Genomic DNA, 25,371 nt, shown 5'->3' with positions numbered 1-25,371 from the left:
GGAGATGTAATTTGAGAAAAGTTCATTAATCATCAGATGTGAATTAGTTATTAAGAAAGTCAATGTTGTTGTTTTTTTATTTCATGCCTCAGCCAATCAGGACTGAACTGTTTTCTTCCCTGTTATTTCTTAATATACTTTATTGGCTAGAAATTAAACACGTGAAAAAAAAAACAAATATACCAAATTTTAGACAAAAAATGGGCTTGTTATTGATTGAGGTGTTGATGAATCAGCCACTACATTCCTGATTAAGGGCCTGCTGATATGATAATCTTATCCACTTCAACTTCAGAGAATGTTGGCTGACGTGTGTTGAAACTTACCTGAGAACATAGGAGGGGCGCAGCAGACAGGGATAGCCCACTTGGTTGGCGAAGGCAAAGGCGTCTTCCTGTGGAGGAAAAGAAAAGCACAGCAGATGTTGTAAGCTTTATTTACTGCATCATTTTGAGCGACTAAGATAAGAATGATAATGTAGAGCGAGCTGGTCATTATTGCGAATGAAACCCCGAAAGGGTGATCGTGGAGGGGTCTTGAATCACCCTAGTAAATAAATCCATTAGTATTTGACACAAAATATTGATTAAAAAATTATTTTATTGATTTAAAAGTGGTCCTCCGGAGTCTATAATCTAAATTGCTTGCATAGAATGCAGTAATTAATCAGAATTGAGCATTCAACAAAGCCTTGTAATATGTCCCGATAGTGATAGTGATGCCAGAAATCCTCCAGAATGGTCTGTCACAGCTTGGAGCCACTTATTATATAACGCATATGTTAAAGGGGTGACAGAATGATTATATAGGGTATTTCACACTGTTCTCTAAGGTCTCCGAATAGGGTACGTAACATTGGTTGGGTTAAAAATGGCCCGGATGCTGTTCTATGCGCCCTAATGCAACCCTGTGAAATAGCCCTAGAATGAAACGAGAGGTTTTCTCCCTTTTATGGTATGCTCATGAATATTTAGATGAGCTGCGCGCTGATTGGTTGGTTTACAACGAGCGAAGCTGAGGAGCAAAGACGCAACATGGCCAACAGCACTCACTGGGACAGGCAGCTCGCGGTGCTCTATACCCAGCGTCACCTTTTCTGGGGTAACTGAACCACCAACTACCGCTTACCTGGAGCACCACGACCGGCAGCTCGCGATGAAATGTGAAAAGTGTCAGCATTCCCTGTACAGCCTGGAACACTGCATTGATGGTCGTGGTTCATTTTCAATATCCTTGAAAAACCCGTGGAAGTACACAGAGCAGCGTGCAGCTAAACTAGTGTCTGAGATCTACGCGACCTACATTCAGAACACCAGCTGGTCTCAGACCAGTGGTCTGTATGTAAATTTGGGGGCGTGACAAGGTACAGACCAGAGCCAAATAAGGTACAGCCACTGAGTTGACATCAACTATGAGCTTCGTTGGGATTTGCCCGTTATCAGCGGCAGTTTCAAATTGTGAGATTTGCATAGGAAAGAGGTGTCAATGGGACTTTGAGGTTCTCTATATGCCCATTTTACCCACCGAACTGTCGTTATTCGACTATGACAAGGTAAACTCGGATTTGCATTCTATCACCCCTTTAACTTCTGATGAAGTGGCATTAAGCTTTTGGAATTAAACCGTTTTGTCAGTCTTGAAGATTTTTCAGTTATTAGTTTAAATAAACAAGTAGTAAAATGTGGTTAAAATTGAGGCAAATGCAGGACAAATATTGAAATGTAAAAACATTTGATTGCTCCATGACTTACATTTACTGAGGTGCAAATTATTTTGAGGCAGCCAAAATCAACAGAAAACAGCCAATAGTTCAACAACAAAAAGCATTTTGTAAAATAATAGTAAAGAATGGCTTTAAAAGGTGAACACCAATTTGGTTGATCCCTGACCTGGAAAGCTCCATCGCATATCACCCATCATCAGTGTTTAACCTGAGCTTTGATTTGTATTTATCTTTATGCAACTCTCCGTGTATTATTCATTAAGGAATTCATATAATGTTTGAACGCTGTATGATTAGAGCCACTTGAGACAGAAAACAGACAATCAATATCAAATCAAGGGTGTGTGTTTGCACTTGTCTTTGTAACAAACCCTCTCATATAGCAAGCATCACTTGACACAATTTAAAGGCTTCAAGAATGAAAGGTATTCACCCATGTCTGCCAAGAAAAGTATTAATCAAAATAGTAAAAGGGAAAGTATAAGTGCTCCAACAGTCCTAAAGTGGAGCTTTAATTTATCTCCCTTTTGATTTTCTTACATGAGGAATGAGAGAAGAAAGACAATGAATCGTGGAAGGAGTCTAGCAGAAAAGAGAGAGGCTGTGTATCATCATCATCGCTCTCTCTTCTCTCCATCTCTCTGCAGGTTTAGCCTCTTTCTCGCAAGGTAGGATACCATTAAAAAACACAAAATAGCTTCCCAGAGACGCAAGAACCATCTCCCCACGGCTCTACTGGAGTTATTCCAGCCCTATAAAAACAAACCATTTCTTCAAGATAGGCAGGGAAATAGACTGTAGGTAGGTAGGTAGACTCTGGAGAGACACAGAACTTTGTCTGTGTGCAACGGCTAATCGCTCCTCAGTGGTAACTGAATACATGAGCATCGGTAATGGAAGAGACATATTTCAGCGCTGATTGCAGACAAATTTCAGTGCTCCACATGTTCCACAGAGGGGCTTGCCAGTGCTTCATTCTGATGTAGCCGCGACCTAGTTGAAGGGGGGGCCAAACACGAGAATGCTAAACAAGGCAGTAAGTCGTGGGGCACAATGCCCCCTAGATGAAGTAAGTTCTGCCAATAATGAGACAAGTTTGTCTGTACGGAAAGGGGCAATCTCAGAACCCATCGGCTATCGGTCTGATGAAGATTAAGCCTCTGGGAGAGACTTCCTTTTCTGTGTGACGGTCATTGCTGACAGTTAGAGTCAATACTTTTTGTAGGCATTTTAGGTCCAGATGACATTTCGGCTAATTTCTATAAACGGATATCTGCATATGAATGCAGATAGATTTCGACAAAACAAAAAAGCTAAATCATCATCAGACGATAGCCGATGGGTTCTGAAATTGCATTTCGGACAATGCATTCCGCCTCTTATCCTCTCCACACAAACTGTTTAACTGCACGCAACCAAAGCCCGCTCAAACAAAAATAAAAATTACCTACATGGGTCTTTTAAAAGCAAACATCATTTGCCTGAACTAACATTTTCCAAACACCCTGAGCTAACCGCCTAACTCATTTTCTGGTGGAAACCCTGATACCGTTACTCAGGGAAATCCTCCTTTTACAAATTGTTGACAAAGGACACATGAGCAGTCAAATCAACTAGACTTAGCTAACTGGAGTATTATCTTAGAGCAAAAGTAATAATATAACACTTAAAAAAAATGAAAACTCCAAAACTTTTACATACCTTGTACGGAGGCAATTTGAAAAGAGCTTCTTAGCATATTATCACAATGCATATCACAAAATATCATGCTACAATACTGTATATCATAAACACCCCTACTACCCATTATTTATGCGTTTCCTCTCACCAGGGAGCTGAGGGCCCTCCATGGGGCTTGAGCCACCTTGAGGTCATCTAGTATACTGGAGAAGACGGAGCGTTCCTCAGCACGGTCGATCTGCAGGGGGCTCGTCCCCAGAATCTTCACCCCACTGAGGTGCAACGGGACAGCCAGGTTGTTGGGGATCTGGCCTCCAACTGACACAATGCTGCCAGAGCAACCCTGGAGAGAAGAGGATGAAAAAAAGAAGAATGTGTGAGATAAATAGAACAGCAGGTAGAAAACAAGAATAAGGATAAGGAGAAAAGGAGAGTAGAAGGGGAGACCTCCTGCCACAGGCCTATCAACCAGGAAAAAAAAAAAGGCTGCTTCCAATTATTCTGGCCACTGATCACATAGTGAAAATACGAGACAAACAAAAACAGTTGATCTCGGTCGTGCCATGAGTTGTGGCAAGTTATCACAAGGGACTCTCTGTGTGTGTGTGTGTGTGTGTGTGTGTGTGTGTGTGTGTGTGTGTGTGTGTGTGTGTGTGTGTGTGTGTGTGTGTGTTTCTTTTAATAACTGCATGCAGCCCCTTTTCCTGTCTAGCTAATTCAGGGGGGGATGCGGTTTCCATGGCAATGCCAGGTTGTATCGCTTCATTATTCATGGGCCTGCTCTCCTGCTCTTGTCAGGGGTTTATCTCCATGCTCTAATGCCGTATTTATCCCACACACACGGTAAATAAACACGTGAAGAAACACACACACACACACACACACACACACACACACACACACAAACAAAGGTAGGAATTATGTATCATTATATACATAATATATACTGTATACACACAAAAGTATTGTTATGTACATCATGGTAGCCAAATGTCAAGTTTCATATAACTTAAATCACTACAATTAGTACTTTTTTAGAAATTTGAGCTTGCACTGGCATTATCATTAATTTCAGATGGGATAATTGTGTATTGTGATGGTGTATTATAATGTTTTTGTATGCTACTAGCAGACTTAGATAATATACGTCAGAATCTTGGATACTAACTGTGACATAAAATCACCACCTGAGAATATATTCAACAAAAGACTATTTAGCAAGCACAGACACATTTACTATGAGTGTTACGGAGAGGTCAGCAAACCTTGAAAAACCCACACATCTGTAACTAAAGAAACCTAAGCTCTTAAATCTTCGTCCTACTGAGTGGCATAATAAGTTATGTTTCTGTTTCCAGTTTCTGTTAGACAGAGAAAGGGGGGTTTTGTTTGTCTGCTTTCAATGGCAAGACCATCCTGGAGGATAACGCAGAAAAAGCTGCACGCTATGAGTTTATATTTAAATATGAATCAACATAGGGGTTTTGGAAAAATATTGGTAATGTTTCATCCATGCCACTCTGAGCAGGGAATACATTTATTTATTTTTTTCCAGCACTGTGGACAGCTGCTCTGTGGGAACTCGATTATAAGTCACAGTCATACTGCTAATGTTTTATTTCTACTTTTTCTATTGAATAATTATTCTTGAGCTGTACAGTGATGTCAAACAAGTCAGGAAGCTTCAGTTAGAGAAATTATGTACATGCTGTGTGCCAATCTTAGACCAATAATATATTTGCCAGTAATATTGTGCACATATTGGTTTTTGTTTAAATTCTAGTAGTGTTTCCTACCTCTGAACACGTTGACATGATTGATTTTATTTATTATATATGTACTGTGTAATTGATCAATACTACTCTGCCTAGGGGAAGCCTTGAATTGATTTTAATGCAATATTTCAACCAGATGCAACTCAATACACATGAATATATAAGTAGTTATTGGCACTGATGTAACCCTTTGATAGATTGCCGACCTGTCCAAGTGCCCTACCTCTCTCCCAGTGCATGCTGGGATAGGCCCAGCAATCCAGAACAGGATACTGTAAGTGGGTGTAGAACATTAAAAATATCAGTGGTACATCAATGGTAGTTATAGTGTTTTTGGTTTTCAGTTCTATCATCTACCAATACATAACTGGTTTTGATGAAAATGAAGAGGTATTTAGGTCATTGGTATATTTTGTAAGGATTTTGTTAAATAATAAATGGCATGTTTGCATGTGTGTCCTAACCTCCTGTTGGGTGATGTCCAAGATGCGCTCCAGGGTCAACTCCTCAAAGTAAAGGCGGTCACACTCGTCAAAGTCAGTGCTGACCGTCTCAGGGTTGTGGTTGACCACCACGGTCTTCTTGCCCATCTGTCTCAAAGCTCTGATGCTGGACACCGCACACCAGTCAAACTCAACACTGCTCCCTGGTGGATCAAACAGTTGATAAATGTGCAGGCCATAAACAGGAGTTCACAAATTCAGCATAAACAAAGTGACAACTGCATATTGATATAATTAGCAAAACTTGTATTTGAACAGCATGAAAATAATAGGAAAGCTTATTGTTGAGCTCACCAATGTGGTAGGGCCCACAACCAAGAACCATAATTCCCTGGTCTTTAAAGTCCAGATCATTCTCCTGATGGATCAATTGAGAAAAACCATTGTTGATGATGCACTCTTGTATGTATCAATAATTCCATAGCACACCCATCTTACAATTAATATTATTATTCTTATTTTTTTTTAAAGATCAGAGCAAATTAAAATGTCGTAATTGTTGTTATAATAATTGTAATTTCTGTTAGACAATGATTGGATTGGCTACATACATAATGGTACAATAATTGTTTTTTTTGTCAGTTAGCAGAGCCAACATACCTGGCCATGATAGGTACAATACAGGTAGTTGGTCATGGCTGGATACTCTGCTGCCAAGGTGTCAATCTGAGATGAGGGATCAGAGGAAATGGAAGTTAAAATGGGTCAGATGTAAAAAAAAAAAAATTAAAATGTACTCATGTCACACCCCTACAAAGTCACAGTAATGAACATGTTTACAGTAATATTTCGATCACATACAAACTCTACACAGAAATATCCTAGTCATCCCAGACCCAGGACCTTCTTGCCGCTAGATGACAATGCTCATTTGTAATTGTTTGTACACCAACACTTTACATTATGGTGCATTTACTTTCAATACTTTTGGTACCCTTAGCCACAAACTCTGTACATTTAGTTTAGTAAATGTTTAAAAAGCAGGACTATTACTTGTGAGGCATATTATTCCATTGGGGTATTACTAACTTTAATTAAAGGACAAACCTATCTAAGAACTATTTAAAAAAAATTGTTTTGAAGCATGAAGTTATGTCAATCATTGAACTGTGGATAAAAATAAAGAGATACAATAATGCAAATGCTATCATTTAAGTTAATGATCTAAACATGTCTATATATAATACACAGATCTACATTGTTCATTGTACAGAATGTCAGTACTGATAGATTGTTAATATTATTTCCTCTGCGTTTTGCACATTTTGACACGTGACTCAGGAATGGGCAAAACATGTCAATACTGTGTGAAATGGAAAGAAAGTTGATGATAGCTTTAACCTTTATGCACCCCTTACATATTTTTATTTTCCCCTCATTTACAGTTGTGGCCAAAGGACAGCTGTGTGTGTGTGTTAATATTATTTCCTCTGCGTTTTGCACATTTTGACACGTGACTCAGGAATGGACAAAACATGTCAATAATGTGTGAAGTGGAAAGAAAGTCGATAGCTTTAACCTTTATGCACTCCTTACATATTTTTATTTTCCCCTCATTTACAGTTGTGGCCAAAGGACAGCTGTGTGTGTGTGTGTGTGTGTGTGTGTGTGTGTGTGTGTGTGTGTGTGTGTGTGTGTGTGTGTGTGTGTGTGTGTGTGTGTGTGTGTGTGTGTGTGTGTGTGTGTGTGTTGGTGTGATTGATCAGGCAGAGTCAATTATCTCAGTCTATCTGACCTACGCTGGAAGCTCCAAGAAGCAGCCCAGTGATGCTCACCTGTTTGACCCAGGGTTTGATGCCGTGAGTGAGCCTCAGCTCTCTGGCTGCTTGCTCACTGGAGCCCAGTATCTGACCAACCTGCCGGTCTGAGAAGCCGTCCTGCTTGGCCTTCAGCAGCAGCCCCTTAGGTACTGTGCCACTGTAGAAAAAGACAGTAAGTCATGGTTATTAGACAGCTGATTCGCTATGGTTATTATACAGCTTTTTCGCTAAACCCTTCAGAACTCCATACTGTGCCCACAGTTTAAAATTGATTGAATTGATTTTTAATGTATTAAGTGAAAAGTTAGGTTTTTCAGTGGGGTTCAATCAGATGTTTTTTTTAAATGACTTTTCTAAAAGGACTGAATTTAGGCATCAGGATCATTGCCAAAAACATCACACTATTTTGCATTGGAACAACCATGCTCTTGTCATAACCAAATCTCCCTTTATGAAAAGTGCAAGATACGGTTTGATTCATTCTGCTACCACACTATGTCATCTGCACACTAGAGGTTACCAGAGCCTGTCAATCACCTCTTAAGCTTAAAAATGTAATGCACAATATCCCTGACATGAATGTTACAGTGAGGAAAAGGAAGCAGTAGTAGATGAAAAGACGGACAGGTGAGTTTATTATTGAATGCTTTCTGTCTGTGGACCCTCTCATATCGGTTTACCTTCAAGTTCACTGAACTAAGAGGGTCATTCCTGCATGTGGGTCATGACTGGCTCCCCTACCCAGCGAAGTGGAGAGCAGGGAACTGCCCACCTTCACGTGATCAATAACGCATCGACAAGCAAGGCACCAAGGTGCCAAAGCACTCGGTTGGCAAGTGCAGCCATTTAAAACCCTGCTTTTTAAAGCTAATCAATACACCTTCAATGCCAGCTATAAGATTGAACAGAAAAATGTTGGTGGAATACAGTCAGGTATCAAGAGGGGATTTTTAACTGGACCATTAAAACATGAATTTGTTATTTAAATTTAAGTTTGTTATTTTTTTTTTTTTTTTTTTTTTTTTTATTTTTTTTTATAAATATAATAATAAAATAATAAAAAAAAATTTTGTTTTTTTTTTTTTATTTTTTTAAATTTTTTTTTTTAAAAAAATATTTTTTTTTTTTTTTTTTTTTGGGTTTTTTTGGGGGGGGGCATTTTAGGCCTTTAATTGACTGAACAGCTGAAGACAGGAAAGCGGGGACAGAGGGGGAATGACATGCAGCAAAGGGCCACTGGTTGAAATCGAACCTGCGACCGCTGCGGTAAGGACTGAGCCTTTGTACATGGGGCGCACGCTCAACCAGGTGAGCTACCAGGGCGCCCCATACAGAAGTATATTCTGAGATAAGCCCAAGAGGACAGTGAGAACAAGGAGAGAATTTTAAAAATGCTTAAAAGGTCCCATGGCATGAAAATTTCACTTTATGAGGTTTTTTAATACTAATATGAGTTCCCCCAGCCTGCCTATGGTCCCCCAGTGGCTAGAAATGGCGATAGGTGTAAACCGAGCCCTGGGTATCCTGCTCTGCCTTTGAGAAAATGAAAGCTCGGATGAGCTGTTCTGGAATCTTGCTTGTTAAGAGATCATAACAAGCGAGGTTACCTCCCCTTTCTCTGCTTTGCCCGCCCAGAGAATTTGGCCAACCCATGAGAGAGAGACATAATGGCTTTCAAACGAGAAAAGTGGCAGTTGGTCAAGGCCACACCCCCACCCTCCACCTTGCCCCCCCCTCTCTCTCCTCCTCAATAGCTACAGACACAGAAATGGCATGTTCTGAGGAAAGCTCATTGTGGGACTGGCTCTAGTGGCTGTAATTCTGCACCAAGGCTGAATTTCGGGAAAGAGACTTCAGATACAGTATTAGGGGACCACTATGGTCTATATAAAAAGCATCCAAAAAGCCCAATCAATTTAGAAAAATGTATGTGATGTACATTATGGAACTAGAATAGAAGAAAGCTTCTGTGAGAGCTTCCCTTTTCTTATCTGTTGACAGGACACTCTTATGTCTGTTTTCTCCATTTTACCTTTTTACTGATGACTAATCAACAACATGCAGTAGCTTGTACTTGGCAACAATTCACTGTACTGGCAGTGCATATCTGCTGAAAATAAAAATTGTTCTGACAATTCAGAACGGAACAACAGAGTGAGGAGATTATTAAAAAAATAAGTTGGTTACATTTGTGGCAAAATGTTTGTTTGCTGTTTTTAAAGGAGTGAGATCAAAGGACTGATATGTTCATCCTAGTTGAGCACAAAAGATGGGAGGTAGGGTGAAATAACTAGCTGCAACCATGAGTGGAAAAGTACACCTTTCAAAATTGTCTTCTTTACATGTTGAATCATGTTTTCTAAAAAGCTAACCCAGAAAACATCCAAAAGTCAGCTGGGTTTTGCTCAGAGTAAGAAAAGTGTGAAAAGCCAGCAACAAGCTTTTTGTTTGTGTGCCAAGTTAAACTAAACACATGAATGCATGATGAAATTGATATTGATTTTCTTATTAACAGCAACAAGCCTGCTTCCTATATTGTCACAATATTTCTTTAACCGTAGGTAGAGACAAAATGAAGGAATTCTTATTTCTAGTAAACCACAGGTTGCTCTCCCTCCTTCTTATCTGAATTATTTATGACCTTGTAGAGTAACAATATTTGGAAATGTCAAGTGTGTTTCAACTCCCACTGCACATGGCCGGGCTGATAAATAGCAAACCCAAGAAGCAACGAAAGGGGAGAGCAGCAGAGTCAGAATCACAGGGAGGAAAGACATTTGATCTGAGAGCTTGGTTGTCTCGTGTACAATTATCCTCTCTCGAGCAGTTTAAAGCGAAGAGGAGAAAATCCTTTGCATGCCATGAACATGTACATACGCCCTCACACACAAAGATGAAAAACACATTAACATAACACACATAACATGTGTGGTGTGTTTGGTGAGTTGAAAAACAATAAAAAATTAAAGCTGCGAGCAGCGATGGACGGGCCCTCGCGCCTCTGTGCGCGTCGTGGTTACCGGCGGACGCCGCTCCTTGCGACCGTGCATTTGCGCGGCACTCAAATGCCGCAAATTGTCACCAATGAAAAGGGAACTCCCCGCCGAGTTCGACGATACCTCACACAAGACTACGTCATACGGTTGATTAGCTGTGAAAAGGGTCGTGGCTAATGCATAGGGGGCAGGTCAAACCATCACCAATGAAGAAGGAAGTCTCTCCTGAGTTCAATGATACCTCACACAAGACTCTACCTTAGATGGGTCAGCATTTATTAAAAAGGGCGTGGCTTCAACATAGGGGGCGGGCCAAACCATCACCAATGAAGTAGGAAGTCTCTGCTGAGTTCATTGATACCTCACACAAGGGTATACCTTAAACGGTTCAAATTGTATGAAAGGGGGCGGGGCTTAACAATAGGGGGCGGGTCAAACCATCACCAATTAAAAATGAAGTCTCTGCTGAGTTCAATGACACCTCACACAAGACTCTACCTTAGACGGTTCAAATGTTATGAAAGGGGGCGTGGCCTGAGTAAGTGGGCGTGGTCATATTATAGGGGCTGGCTCAGTATCACATGTAGACCACATATTATAAGTTTCATGTAAATCGGATGATGTTTGTCATATAAGGCAGATTTCCTGTGGCCAGAGGGGCGCTATGACCAAAAGTCAATTTTGGCCTGTAGGTGTCCTCAGGCCTGGACCCTTGTCCATCCTGACAAATTTCGGACGAATACGACAAGCGTACACTCAAGTTACAACAACTTCTTTGGTCATCGCTAAACACTCAAAATGGCCGCCACGCCACACCCACCCGTCTGACGAAAAGTTTTTCTTTTAATAACTATTCATCGTTAAGGTGTTGGGATGGTACAGACCAAGTTTGAAGTCCATCGGATGAAATCTCTAGGAGGAGTTCGTTAAAGTATAGCACCTTGACTTTTAGGCCTACTTCCTGTTGCCACTAGGGGGCGCTATGACTTTAAGTAAATATCGGCCTTTATTTGTCCTCAGGGTTGGACTCTTATGAATCCTGAAAAGTTTCGAGGTAATCGGACAACGTACACTCGAGATTACAGCCACTTCCTGTTTGTCGAGAATGCACAAAATGGCCGCCCCCGCCACGCACGCCCTATGACGAAAGTTTTTCTTTACAACTTTTCATCTTTAACATCTTAAGATGGCACAGACCGAGTTTGAAGTTGATCGGATGAAATCTCTAGGAGGAGTTCGTTAAAGTACGACATTTGGAAATGGCCAAAATCGCACTAATTTCGAACTTTGAAATCAAAATGGCGGACTTCCTGTTGGGTTTAGGGTATGGCTCTAATGAAGTTTGTTGTACATCTTGACATGTTACATAGGTGTACCAAGTTTCCGTAGTCTACGTTAAACGCACTGGAGGGGCTCAATTTTCTTAACTTTGTAGGGGGCGTAGCGAGCCATTTTTGTGCGCCTATTCCCGAAACCCTTAAAATACGTAAATTTTCACCAGACTTGATGCGACCGCCAAATTTGGTGAGTTTTTGAATATATTAAGCCCCTCAAAAAGCCAATTCATTTGACGGGAAAATAATAGAAGAAAGAAAGAAAGAAAGAATAATTCCTTCAGTTTCAATAGGGCCTTCGCCGCTGTCGGCGCTCGGGCCCGAATAAAAGAAATTGCGGCGACGCACGTTGCTCGACCGTGGCTTGGTAGCGTTGCATTTCCCCCCCATTTATTTCCTGGGTCTCCTTCTCCATAAACAACATGAAATCAAGGAGAGGGTTAACTTTTTGGACTTCTGAAAAAGTCATCTTGATGGACATTTCTTCACAATTTTCCCCCCAGTTTAATCTTTAACATAGATTAAATGCTTCATGCCCCTTTGGTGCATGGGATAACAAGAATTTTTAGCATTGACAGAAACCTCAGTGTTTTCTCTTAACTAATTTAAATGAAAGAAGTATCTGAAATAAGTGAAATTTACAAGTATACACATTCCACAGACAATGTTCACAGACAACCTATTCAGGGGGTTAAAAAACAACTACTTGACAACTCGGTGAAAACAGAGTACATTAAATTAAGATATTTATTATCAGTGTGAGCATCTTATTTTAAGGAACTGGTTCCTATTTACTTCTAATCTTGGCTCTACAAAGAGCTAAACTCTTGAATGAAGAAAAATAAGATGACCTCACTTATATTTTTCATCTCTATCAATAAATATCCTTCAGTCCTAACTACAGCAATAGAAGATCCAACACTTGTATGCACACAAACAATGAGTCTGCTGACCAGTAGAGCCTGAAGCCCACCTGTATTCAGCTCTACGCTCCCATCAGTCTGGCAGCAGCCTATTGTTGTGTGCCCATCCCAGTGTCCACTGCTCCAGAGGCAGTGGAGACTACAACAGCCTTCCATGTGTCAGTGTGTTGCGCTAGGAGCCCACCAGACAGCCAGCCATTAATTATTAAACAGCAGAGTCAGAGGGAAGCAGCAGGTAACCTGTAGCTGAGCCATGAAAACTCACAGTGGCTGTCCAGGTAAGAGCCCGAGGGCAGAGAGAGAAAGAGAGGCAGCTGAGAGGAGGCAAACCACAAGAGACAAAGAGAGACGTGGAGAGACTGAGGTCCCTCTCATTTTTGAGGAGCAACATTTTCCTTTTGAAGAAAACATAATTTGTAGAAGGAACTAGAAATGATGGTGGGCATATCTTGCAAGTAATAGAAATATTCATTAAGTGGATAATTGTGTGCTGTATTAGTTGGTCAGGATCATGCTGTGACATATTCTGTGCTAAAATATTTTCAAATTTGATATTTTCTTCTGAAAGCCGGAGTAATAAAATGATGAACCTGAATTTACTAATTTGAAACAAAAAATAATAATATAATTGCAGGTTTTACAGTTATGGTCAGACAATATTCAATTAATCTTCTGTAGCAAAGGGTCAAGACTAAGGTAGAAATAATGTAGAGCTTTAACGATTAGTTGAGTAATCGATTAGTCAATCGATAGGAAAACAATCGCCAACTATTTAGATTATCGACAAATCATTCAAGTAAAATTTTGTTTTCAACGTCTCAAATATGGACATTTCCTGCTTTTCTCTGTTTTGTCATATTAAACTGAAAATCTTTGGGTTTTGGGCCGACAAAACAAGACATTTAAAGACATCACCTTGGACGTTAGGAGACTGGGATGGACATTTTTCACTATTTTCTGACATTTTATACAAATCATCAATTAATCCAGAAAATAATCAGCAGATTAATTGAGCATTATAATAATAGTTAGTTGCAGCCCTAAAATAATAAACCAGGAGATGAACATATATGGCAAAGAGGTGAGACTGACAGGGACTGAGCCAGCTTGCGAAATAGGAAAAGAAATTACAATATATTCCATAAAATTATAATAGTGTGAGAGTCTGCCTGTGGTGCATAAAGACTGCAACTTTATGGATGGATAGACAGGTGGATGTACTGTATTTTAGAGAATATAGTTCCACTTGACTAGATCCTTTCAACCATCAAAGAGAAGGAGTCAGACAGATATAACAAATGCAACTTTTAGTCTAGTTCTTGAGGATGTCACAAGTTCAACACTATTTATATTATTACCATTAAACCACAGGCTAAACATTCTTAATGCAACAGCACATAAATCGACTAGCACATAACAGAAATATTAAAGTGACAAAAAGTTACCTGTTGTAGTTTGCCAGGTGCTGCTCCAGCTGTGTTATCCTGTTGAGTTTGTGGAGGAACCACTTGTCTATGAACGTGAGCTGGTGGATCTGATCAACACTCATACCACTGTGGAGGGCCTTAAAGATCGAGACATGAAACATACTCAGCATTACATTTATTATTTATTATCAAATTCAGCATTCATGCCCCTTATGGGAGCATTCTGAGAGCTGACATCCAATCGGTTTCACAGTACACAGGAACGGTGTCAGAGCGGTCACTGTAAATAATATGTTTTTATCCATTACTTTTTCAAGGACTATATAGGAAAAATATATTACTTTGCCAATATTGGCCTTTTATGAAAAATCTGATATCAAGCCAGTCTGTGTCATTAACCTGCTATATGACAGAGGTTCTGCCCTGACAACAGCTTGTAAATATGTTTTATCATTTTAATATTAGATAGCTGAGAGGAATCATTCCAGGTTAGCGTGGGAGGATTTTGCTCAGCTGTCTTTAAACTTGCAGTGAAACCTACCTTGCCCTGTAAATAAGGGGCTTTTGATCAAGCTGCAAGTGATAACTACAGTGTCTTATGTGATTTCAGAAGCAAATTCAGATGCAAACTGAAATATATACTGAAAATATGTAACAAATGTTTAAGGGCCATGCTAATGTTTTGGTATTTTTAAATGTGTTGATGATGCCTGAGTTGCAAAACCTGAGAATTAAAATATCAGCAACAGAGAATTACTTCAAATTTATTTTCCTCCAGTGTCTTCTATCTTTACTACTTACAGTTTATGTATTGAGATAACTGTTTAGGAGGGTACGTGGTATGTCTTATAGCCTTGGCTGTCTTAATTTTTTTCCCCACCACGACAATGAAATATTGTCACAAATTGTCTGGCCCTAAGACATGTAGGTTTCAAAATCAAACTGGAGGGCAACAGAGAGGTTAGCCGAGAGTAACAGTGACTGTGCTGACCACCTTAAGGCATTATAGCTGGTGTTGGATCACTTGGAGATACGATGTGGGTCATTAATCCCTAATGCTGTCGCCATTTCCAATGATCTCACTCCATATTCAAGGGGACAAATATATCTCCACCGTCGGGACACCAAGCTCACACAGTTGGAGGTTTTGACACTGAGGTGACCTCATTCTGCTCCTCTTTCAGCTGGTGATAAAAGCATGTTGAATTGCTAGACCTGCAGATGTTTTTGACCTTGCAATAGTTCATGCAACGTCTCGGTGCTTGAATGATGGAGCTTGACCCTGTGTCTAGATGTGCTTGTGAAAGCACTGTTTCACCTTCATCTGATTCTATGAGGGAAATAAAAGGCTAACAGCACTGTATTGGGCAAGCACAAAAGCAGATTTAGCAAAAACATCTTTCAGATTTGGAATCATCCTCCCCCACATGTTTGATTATCGAACTTTTCAACAACTTAATTCTGTTTTTTAAAGTTTAAAGTTATTAATAGAGATGTTCCGATACCGATACCAGTATCGGTATCGGCTCCGATACTGCCTAAAACGCTGGTATCGGTATCGGGAAGTACTGGAGTTTATGCACCGATCCGATACCACGTAATGAAGCCCTAAAGAAAATCTACGTTAAAGTAGTTTATTTATGTTCTTTTTCATTAAAACTATAAAAGAAAGTTCTGGGGCATTCCTTGTTTGCGTTTGTTCATGTTTCACAAAGAGTTTAACCTGAGCCAGACCGACATCATATCACATCCATACAGAGATAGTAGTATACAGATGTTAAAACATAATGAAATATATGACACGCTGGTATCGGATCGGTACTCGGTATCGGCCGATACGCAAGTTCAGGTATCGGAATCGGTATCGGGAAGCAAAAAAGTGGTATCGGACCAGTTATTAATCTAAAAAAATGTTTTTAAAACCAAGCCTTTCCACACAATAAGGCATTCACAACTAAGCATGCAGGTAGGCCATGGATACATTTTGCTCTGCATTTCATGTTTTTCCATAATTTCACTTCAAATGAGATTTTAATGAGAAAACTGTTGTCAGTGTCATTCATTATTTACGCTATAAAAGATTAGTGTACCTTGGCTAGGGAGAATATGCGGGTAATGGAGGGCACAGCCAGCTCCTGCTCCAGGTCCTGTGTGTCGGCCCAGGCTTTCTTGAGTGGTAGCCGGGGCACGAAGCCATCTACTGATGGATGACACATCCTCAGGGCCTTCTGAACACTCTCTTCAAAGGTCCGGCCAACTGCCATCACCTGAATCCAGAAGAGGGAGATGCATGACAGAATAATATTGGTGTGTGAGTATAGTGAATAAGCAAGCTGATGAGTGAGTGTTTATCCGTGGATCCTCCCCCACCTCTCCGACACTCTTCATGGCACTGCCTATTTCATGGGACATGCCCTGAAAGCGGTCCAGGTCCCAGCGGGGGATCTTAGTGACTATGTAGTCTAGACTGGGTTCAAAGCAGGCTGTGGTCTTCTCCGATACAGCGTTCTTGATCTCTGGTAGTGGGATACCCAAAGCCAGCTTAGCAGCAACAAAAGCCAATGGATACCTGTGAGACATGAACCAAGGGACAGGGAGACCCAAATCAACTAGTGGTTGAAGTTGCTGCACCAAATAAACATTATAAGCATGATCATAGCACTGTAGTGATCCTGCGATATTGACTCCTATCCTTTGTCCTACTGAAAAGCGGAAAATATATTTTTGAGGTTTACTGTAGCTATGTTTAATGTTTTAATATTGTCCAACATGTTGTACCAGCCTGCTAGCAGTGGGCGCCTTCTGTTTGTACACATGTATTCTCTCACCCAGTGGCTTTGGATGCCAGAGCGGAGCTTCTGGAGAGCCGGGCGTTAACCTCAATGATGCAGTACTCCAGGACGACGGGTGTAGGGCATACTGGATGTTGCATTCGCCTATAATGCCAAGGTGACGAACCACTTTGATGGCCGTCTCACGGAGCATGTGGTACTCCTCGTTGGACAATGTCTGGCTTGGTGCCACCACTATGGAGTCACCTGAAGAAGAATATTATATTGATTTAAAGGCTTTAAAACAGTATTAACAGTCTCTGAACTTGGTTTTGGTTAATGAGCGTAAACATCACATAAAGCAACAAAAGCCTGTTTCTCATTTGGATTTAAAACAGGGAGCAGCACAAATCCCATGTAAAGCAGCATAACACCATACTGTACATCTCCACTTTTGGTTGTAAATGTTTGTTTGTGCAGTTTACAGTTTTTTTAGAACATTTAAGAATATACTGTACATCACTTTATTTACCAAAAGATCAAAGCTTGTATCGTCTAAATTAGAATTCTCTATAGTAACTGTAAAGTTTTTTGAAATTAGCGACAAATATCTGCATAGCAAAATAATTTTACAACTGGTACTAGAATCTGTTTAAAACATGTATGGAACGTTTTCATCTATTGCTCTACAGGAGAAGCTCTGGGGCACATTCTATGTACATGTCAAGTGTCTCAGTCTGTACAAGTTCTGGACTTTGGCTATGAGAACTAAACTGAACCCAAAGGCTAAAGTTTTCAACCCAAGTATTGACTCGCAATGCTTTTCTTGAACTACAGTTACAAGACAAAGATATAACACAAGGACAACAGCTGTCAGAAACATCTTATGTCTTGAGTGAACAACTTGCTCGCAAAAAGAAGTTGCGCTCACCCTGAAGCAGAATGTTTTTTGAGGACAACAAATAAATAATACTACAATAAATAGCATGGCAGTCTGAAGACGAACACATCAGTATGTCGTGCATGTTTTAGTACCTGTGTGAATGCCAAGTGGGTCGAAGTTCTCCATGTTGCAGACAGTGACGCAGTTGTCAGCCACGTCTCTCACCACCTCATATTCCACCTCCTTCCAGCCCATCAAAGACTTTTCCACCAGAATCTGACTGCTCATAGCCAGAGCCTGCAATACAATATGCACAGAATCCTTTACACAGCTGGTAAACACAATAACATGAACACTTGCACAATATAAGTCAATACAATAGCTCGACGATGTAACTAATACAATTGGAAAGTTATCGGTGGCAGTAATGTTGCACACTTGCTTACTATCTACTTATTACCCATGTTTAATCATTAAAAAACTGCAATAAAAACTATATGGATGTAATGTAAACATTGCATGTTAACACACGCATCCCCCCTCATTGGCTGATCTTGAGCAATTGTCTAAGTTTATGTACATTAATTAACTATTTTCTCTAATGATTTAACATAATAAACACAATGCCCGAATTATATTTTTTGTACTTATTTTCTTTCCAGTGAAGGATACCATATGTGGCATAACTCCTTCATGAACCTTAATGTAAACCCAAAGGGTCATCAAAGGAGGTTTTTTTCATATGTGCACAGTCAAACAGATGGCTGTGTACATAATGTACAAACAACTAAGAAGAAAATTACTTTAACAAACTTAACATATATAATGCAATTTACTACACCCACACACCATGAATTATAGCCTCAATAATTATCACAAAGTTGGAACAAACACCTCTCAGACTCCACCTCATAGTTACATATACTGTAGTATTTATTTTATCACTGTATTGGATTGCATTAAATTGCATGAGTGTTATTACATAAACAACATAAAAAGTTACTTTCTGGATAAATTAAAATAAATGTGCTTTGTTATACATGATTGCAGCTACCATTCATATAATTTTACCTACAGTACAATGTAGAAAAATGTGTGCAAATGTATAAAAACATGAAGGTAGGTAACAACACATATGTTTTTCATTTGTTGAAACTTGAAGTGCTTGGACCGTAATGTGCTAACCTGTAACAAGGACATGTACTAACAGTTTGTATTGGTACACATGCAATAGATAGGAAAAAAATATACTCTTTTGATTATGCTGAGGACATAGGGTCAAAGGAATAGGTGTTTACCTTGGGTTTCGATTTTCATTTTGTATCTTTGTCAAAGATTAGACAAAGACCTTGTGAACTAGATATTTGCTCTGTACCTAGCACAAAAAAAGTGCAATATCCGCTGAGCATAACTGGCTAAGAAACATTTGCCATTGAAACTTCCAAGTGAAACAAAAAAGAAATAATTCTAAATGCAAGACAAGGAAAGCAGGACATACAGAATGGCATAAAACAGTATGCACCAATCTAATAAAGTCTATTCAAAATCTATACACACTATTCATTTTGCAGCCTGTGATCACAAATTATAACCAATTCAGCTGTCAGACATAGTGCTGGATACCAGACAAGCACAAAAAGAATGTTGCTAAGCAACAGCAAGTTATTCCCTTCTTGGCAGAGCACCAAAGAAACATATCTAAACTATTTTAAAGCTTTCATCTTTGTGCAGGTTAATGTTGTAAACACGGGTAAAAGTATGAAACTAAGAAAGTTTGTCAGTAACAGTCTGAGTAGAATGCTTCAATTGCTGATTTGATCTGCACGATCAATCATATGTAAAGAGAAGAAATTACAAAGAATACCAAATAATTTTGCTCAGATGCCTCCACCATCCCAACTAAGCACAGTTTATTCTGACCTTGTGTGCAGTTTCCTCCAGCTTTTCTTTGTTGGCACACAGACCAGACCCCAGTCCTCCAAGGGCATAGGCAGATCGCAACATCACAGGGTAGCCAATCTGCTCCGCTGCTTTCAAGGCATCAGATACCTCAAAGATACACACAAATATCATACTGCATTTTCCCCGCTCATTACTTAAATACAGAATTGATCTACACTGTATATACCACTTGTCTTAAAAAATGTACAGAAAGCGGAAGATATTTCTTCTTGTTATTGGATCCTTACCAACTTCACAGCAAAACTGGGTGCAATTTTCTCATTAATCTCATTCAGTTTGTCAGCAAAAAGCTGTCTGTCCTCTGTGGCCATGATGGATTCAACTGGGGTTCCCAGGACCTTCACCCCGTACTGCTCCAGGACACCACTCTGGAATAATTCAACTCCTGAACACCACACAACATACCAATCCACACAGATGCATGGTTAAAGTGGACATATTATGCTTTTCCGTATTTCCTGTCATATCTACAATGTTATAATGTTGGATTTTTTTATGTTAAACGTTCTTAACGCTCCAGTTTCAACAGTTTTTTCCACTCTCGGCTAAGTGTTACACAACTCCAAGCCGGCTTTTTTTTTTAAGCTACTGCAGTGTTAATATTATCCCATTAATAGCCCATGGCAGTAAAATATGTCATCTTGGCTGCGAATTTTGTTAAATTCTCCCCAATTCCGGGTCACATTACTCCTAATCCATTTTCTTTCATGTAGTATTTGGTTTACAGTTCTTTATCTGCAATTTAAGTGCTACTATACTCTATTAGTATTAGTATTATTACTCCTGAAACGTGTCAGATTGGGTAGTATTTGGTTCAGAAGCTTTTATCTGCAGTTTTTGACGGTAGAAAGTCCTGCTGTGCTATATACTCCTATGCAGTAGCTCCAGCTCCTACTAGTTAAACAAAACTGGAGCGCAGCGGAGATACCAGGAAACACGCTGGCCAATCAGAGCAGACTGGGCTTTTTCGGGAGGGGGGGTTAAAGAGACAGGCACTCCAGCCGAGCGTCTCATACAGAGGGTGAATATACAGTAGGTGCAGCAGCCAAGGGCAGTATGAGAAATTGTTTTTTGAACATTAAAGCATGTAAACATGTTCTAGTACAAACACAAAATACAAAATGCTACATAATAGTTCCCCTTTAAACATACAGGAAATCTAAAAAACAAAATTAAAAAAAAAACTCATCCAGACACTCAAGTTGGTCGAAAAGTGGAAAAGGTCTCACTGAGCATTGCATTATGCCACTATTGTCAGTGCAAGTGCCTTGCACAGAACTCCACAGGACATTGACGCAAACCGTTGCACACATCTCACCGCAGTTGAGTGCAGTCTGTCCGCCCATGGAGAGCAGGATGCCATCTGGACGCTCGGTCTTGATGACTTCAGTTACAAATTGTGGCGTGACAGGCAGGAAGTAGACCGAATCGGCCTGTTTGGTTCCCACTTCATTGGTCTGAACAGAGGCTATATTTGGGTTCATGAGCACCGTCTTCAGGTTTTCCTCCTATAACAACATGTCCACAAGGTTAATTATTATTTATTTAAAAAGAAAACCAGGGTATGATAATTAGTCTTGATTGTCACGTTTATAACATCCATGTCTTTTATCCTAAATGTGCTCGGTTTTTCAGCCGAAAACGAATTTCTGTTGGTTAGAATATATCTTTTGACAATAGACTTTCACAGCAGAAATTTTGTCTTGTCAGAGTAAATAAAGCACAGGTGTTATTAATAACATTAACGATGGCTCTGCTCTATTCAAGTGTCCCAGTAAGCAGTGACACTGAGCCACTGAAATAAATAAAAGTAAAACCTATTTATTTAACTAAATTGATTAATTTATATTTATTTATACATCTATTGCCTCATTTATTTATTTCAGGATGCATTTAATAGGGCATATTTATTTATTTATTCATTCATTAATTTTCTAAAACAGCCGGGTACTGTCATTTTTAGCAATTGTTACTCAAACAAGTAGTAAAGTAACAGTTTTGGGAACTTTTCGGCAACAGATTAACACACTATCTCCTACCTTCATGGCCTTGATGGCCTGTGATCCAGAGTAGTCAAACTCTCCAGCCTGACCGATAGACAGACCACCAGAACCCAGTATGAGCACCTTCGACACCTGCATTTACACAAATAGACAGGCAACACATGCAGTCATTAACAGCATGTGATAATTACTAACGGCAACAGCATTGAGCTCCATTTGCAAATACATGAATTGTCTTAAACATGGTAACCCTAATGTCAAACTCCTTGACACTTAACTAATGAACAGCATTTCAGTTACTTACAGTTCAAGTATTCCTTCCTGTTTTTTCAAATGTCATTTTTCCACATAAATCATTACAATGATTACATGTTATGCAGTCTGCTTCCCAATTTATAAAATATGTTATTTCTTGTGACCCATTTGATAAAAACTCTGTTAACCTTTTACACCCTCAAAAGTTAGTCCTGAACACACTTTGAAAGCACATGTTGTTTTTATAAAGGCATACTTGAACCTGCTAAACCTTTGTGACATACTTTACCTGGGCTCTGGGAGGAATCTGTGGTTTCTTAGGCATCACTGAAACTATATTGGCATCTTTTCCTTTCTTGATCAGGGACATAAAGGCATCAAAGAGAAACTGTAGACACAAATAAAAATGACAATAATAGTATTACGAGGAGTGTCAGTTTTTGTTAGCCTCATACCCTACATTGATCTGATGTTTTCCACTCATTCATGTAGCCAAAATACCCTGTTGGTTGATATAAAGACCAAGCTCGGCCTAAGGGTACAAGGTTTTTAGGTATGCAACGGAATCCAAAGCAAAAACCATGACACTTTTAGGAAACTTTCGGATAAGACTGCTTTTGTCCTACAAGAATTCTGAAATCTGTTCATTTAAATGTACAGAAAAAGAACACAATATAATCAATATCTTATTAATTTCATTATTTAGAATTAATATAAAGAAACAAAAATACATATTGTTTGTACTTTCTTTGTTATTTATACATTACAAGAAGAGATTTATTTATTTACTTTTTTTTTTGGGGTTCTTTATTAGATAGAACAGACAGAGAGGAAAGGGGAGAAAGAGGGGATGACATGCAGAAAAGGGCCGCAGGTCGGATTCGAACCTGGACCGTTGCAAAGGACTCCTGGGTACATGGGTTGGCACACTCCACTGAGTAAGCTAGAACTCACCCCAGGAACATATTTAATTAAGAGTAAGGTTTTAGTCCTGTATATCAAATTCTCAATTACCACATATTTTATACCTAAATATACTGGGACTGCCTTTTTTTTTCCTTTTTTCTTTTTTAAAGAGTCAACTTTACGTAAAGGTTTCACTTTTAGAAAAGTAGATGCACTATATATATATATATATATATATATATATATATATATATATATATATATATATATATATATATATATATATATATATATATATACAGTGCTGCCGAAATGTTTGGCCCCTTGAACGTTTCGACCTTTTGCCACATTTCAGGCCTCAAACATAAAGATATAAAACTGTAATTTTTGTGAAGAATCAACAACAAGTGGGTCCCAATTATGAAGTGGAACGAAATTCTTTGCCTATTTCAAACTTTTTTTAACAAATAAAAACTGAAAAGTTGGGGTGCAAAATTATTCAGCCCCTTTACTTTCAGTGCAGCAAACTCTCTCCAGAAGTTCAGTGAGGATCTCGAAATGATTCAATGTTGACCTAAATGACTAATGATGATAAATAGAATCCAGCTGTGTGTAATCAAGTCTCCGTATAAATGCACCTGCTCTGTGATAGTCTCAGAGGTCCGTGTAAAGGCGGAGCATCATGAAGAACAAGGAACACACCAGGCAGGTCGGGAGATACTGTTGTGGAGAAGTTTAAAGCCGGATTTGGATACAAAAAGATTTCCCAAGCTTTAAACATCCCAAGGAGCACTGTGCAAGCGATAATATTGAAATGGAAGGAGTATCAGACCACTACAAATCTACGAAGACCCGGCCGTCCCTCTAAACTTTCAGCTCATACAAGGGAAGACTGATCAGAGATGCAGCCAAGAGGCCCATGATCACTCTGGATGAACTGCAGAGATCTACAGCTGAGGTGGGAGACTCTGTCCATAGGACAACAATCAGTCGTATACTGCACAAATCTGGCCTTTATGGAAGAGTGGCAAGAAGAAAGCCATTTCTTAAAGATATCCATAAAAAGTGTCGTTTAAAGTTTGCCAAAAGCCACCTGGGAGACACACCAAACATGTGGAAGAAGGTGCTGTGGTCAGATGAAACCAAAATCGAACTTTTGGCAACAATGCAAAACGTTATGTTTGGCATTAAAAGCAACACAGCTCATCACCCTGAACACACCATCCCCACTGTCAAACATGGTGGTGGCAGCATCATGGTTTGGGCCTGCTTTTCTTCAGCAGGGACAGGGAAGATGGTTAAAATTGATGGGAAGATGGATGGAGCCAAACACAGGACCATTCTGGAAGAAAACCTGATGGAGTCTGCAAAAGACCTGAGACTGGGACGGAGATTTGTCTTCCAACAAGACAATGATCCAAAACATAAAGCAAAATCTACAATGGAATGGTTCACAAATAAACATATCCAGGTGTTAGAATGACCAAGTCATAGTCCAGACCTGAATCCAATCGAGAATCTGTGGAAAGAACTGAAAACTGCTGTTCACAAACGCGCTCTCCATCCAACCTCACTGAGCTCGAGCTGTTTTGCAAGGAGGAATGGGCAAAAATGTCAGTCTCCGATGTGCAAAACTGATAGAGACATACCCCAAGCGACTTACAGCTGTAATCGCAGCAAAAGGTGGCGCTACAAAGTATTAACTTAAGGGGGCTGAATAATTTTGCCGCCCAATATTTCAGTTTTTTATTTGTTTAAAAGGTTTGAAATATCCAATAAATTTCGTTCCACTTCATGATTGTGTCCTACTTGTTGTTGATTCTTCACAAAAAATTACAGTTTTATATCTTTATGTTTGAGGCCTGAAATGTGGCAAAAGGTCGAAACGTTCAAGGGGGCCGAATACTTTCGCAAGGCACTGTATATATATATATATATATATATATATATATATATATAGATAGATAGATAGATAGATAGATAAGGACTGGACGATATGAAAGAAATGGGCAAAACGCGATAAAATGTTTGCATATTGCGATAACGATATCACTTGCAATAAATAAACAGATATTAAACTGTACTCAGTTCTGCATTTCTGCTGCTTTCAGTATTTTGCTAAAATACAACAAACTGCTTGTTGAATTTAAAACAAATGAAAGAAAATAATTTCCAACATTCTTTTATTGAACAAATTGCACATTGAATTGAATGTAAAAGGCACCACTCTAAGTTTCTTTTGCGATATGTCACAGTCTTACACAATGTGTTTATTGCGGCAGTTGATATCGCAATTACGAGATATATATATATATATATATATATATATATATATATATATATATATATATATATATATATATATATATATATATATATTGTGCAGTCCCAATATGCATAGGTTAAAGTAAAATAAGTGATTCCCTCCCTGACAGGCAGAGACACGCAATATTTGTCATGGGCACAGTGC

General features: G+C 39.3%; 1 protein-coding gene across 1 annotated transcript in view; it reads right to left on the bottom strand.

Annotated features, from left to right (window-relative positions):
- The window catches only part of cps1 (carbamoyl-phosphate synthase 1, mitochondrial), a 60,781-nt gene that overhangs the window by 21,030 nt on the left and 14,380 nt on the right, over window positions 1-25,371 (bottom strand). Inside the window, 17 exon segments of the mRNA XM_039818292.1 lie at window positions 327-394; window positions 3,552-3,746; window positions 5,643-5,824; window positions 5,976-6,039; window positions 6,282-6,347; window positions 7,457-7,598; window positions 14,140-14,258; window positions 16,212-16,388; window positions 16,492-16,690; window positions 16,950-17,019; window positions 17,022-17,159; window positions 17,928-18,072; window positions 19,696-19,824; window positions 19,965-20,122; window positions 21,056-21,245; window positions 21,777-21,872; window positions 22,285-22,383. Coding sequence (XP_039674226.1) covers window positions 327-394; window positions 3,552-3,746; window positions 5,643-5,824; window positions 5,976-6,039; window positions 6,282-6,347; window positions 7,457-7,598; window positions 14,140-14,258; window positions 16,212-16,388; window positions 16,492-16,690; window positions 16,950-17,019; window positions 17,022-17,159; window positions 17,928-18,072; window positions 19,696-19,824; window positions 19,965-20,122; window positions 21,056-21,245; window positions 21,777-21,872; window positions 22,285-22,383 — 2,237 coding nt within the window.

Source organism: Perca fluviatilis, chromosome 12 (assembly GCF_010015445.1).
Source record: "Perca fluviatilis chromosome 12, GENO_Pfluv_1.0, whole genome shotgun sequence".
NCBI classification, from domain to species: domain Eukaryota; kingdom Metazoa; phylum Chordata; class Actinopteri; order Perciformes; family Percidae; genus Perca; species Perca fluviatilis.
This window is presented reverse-complemented; position numbering and strand designations above follow the sequence as displayed.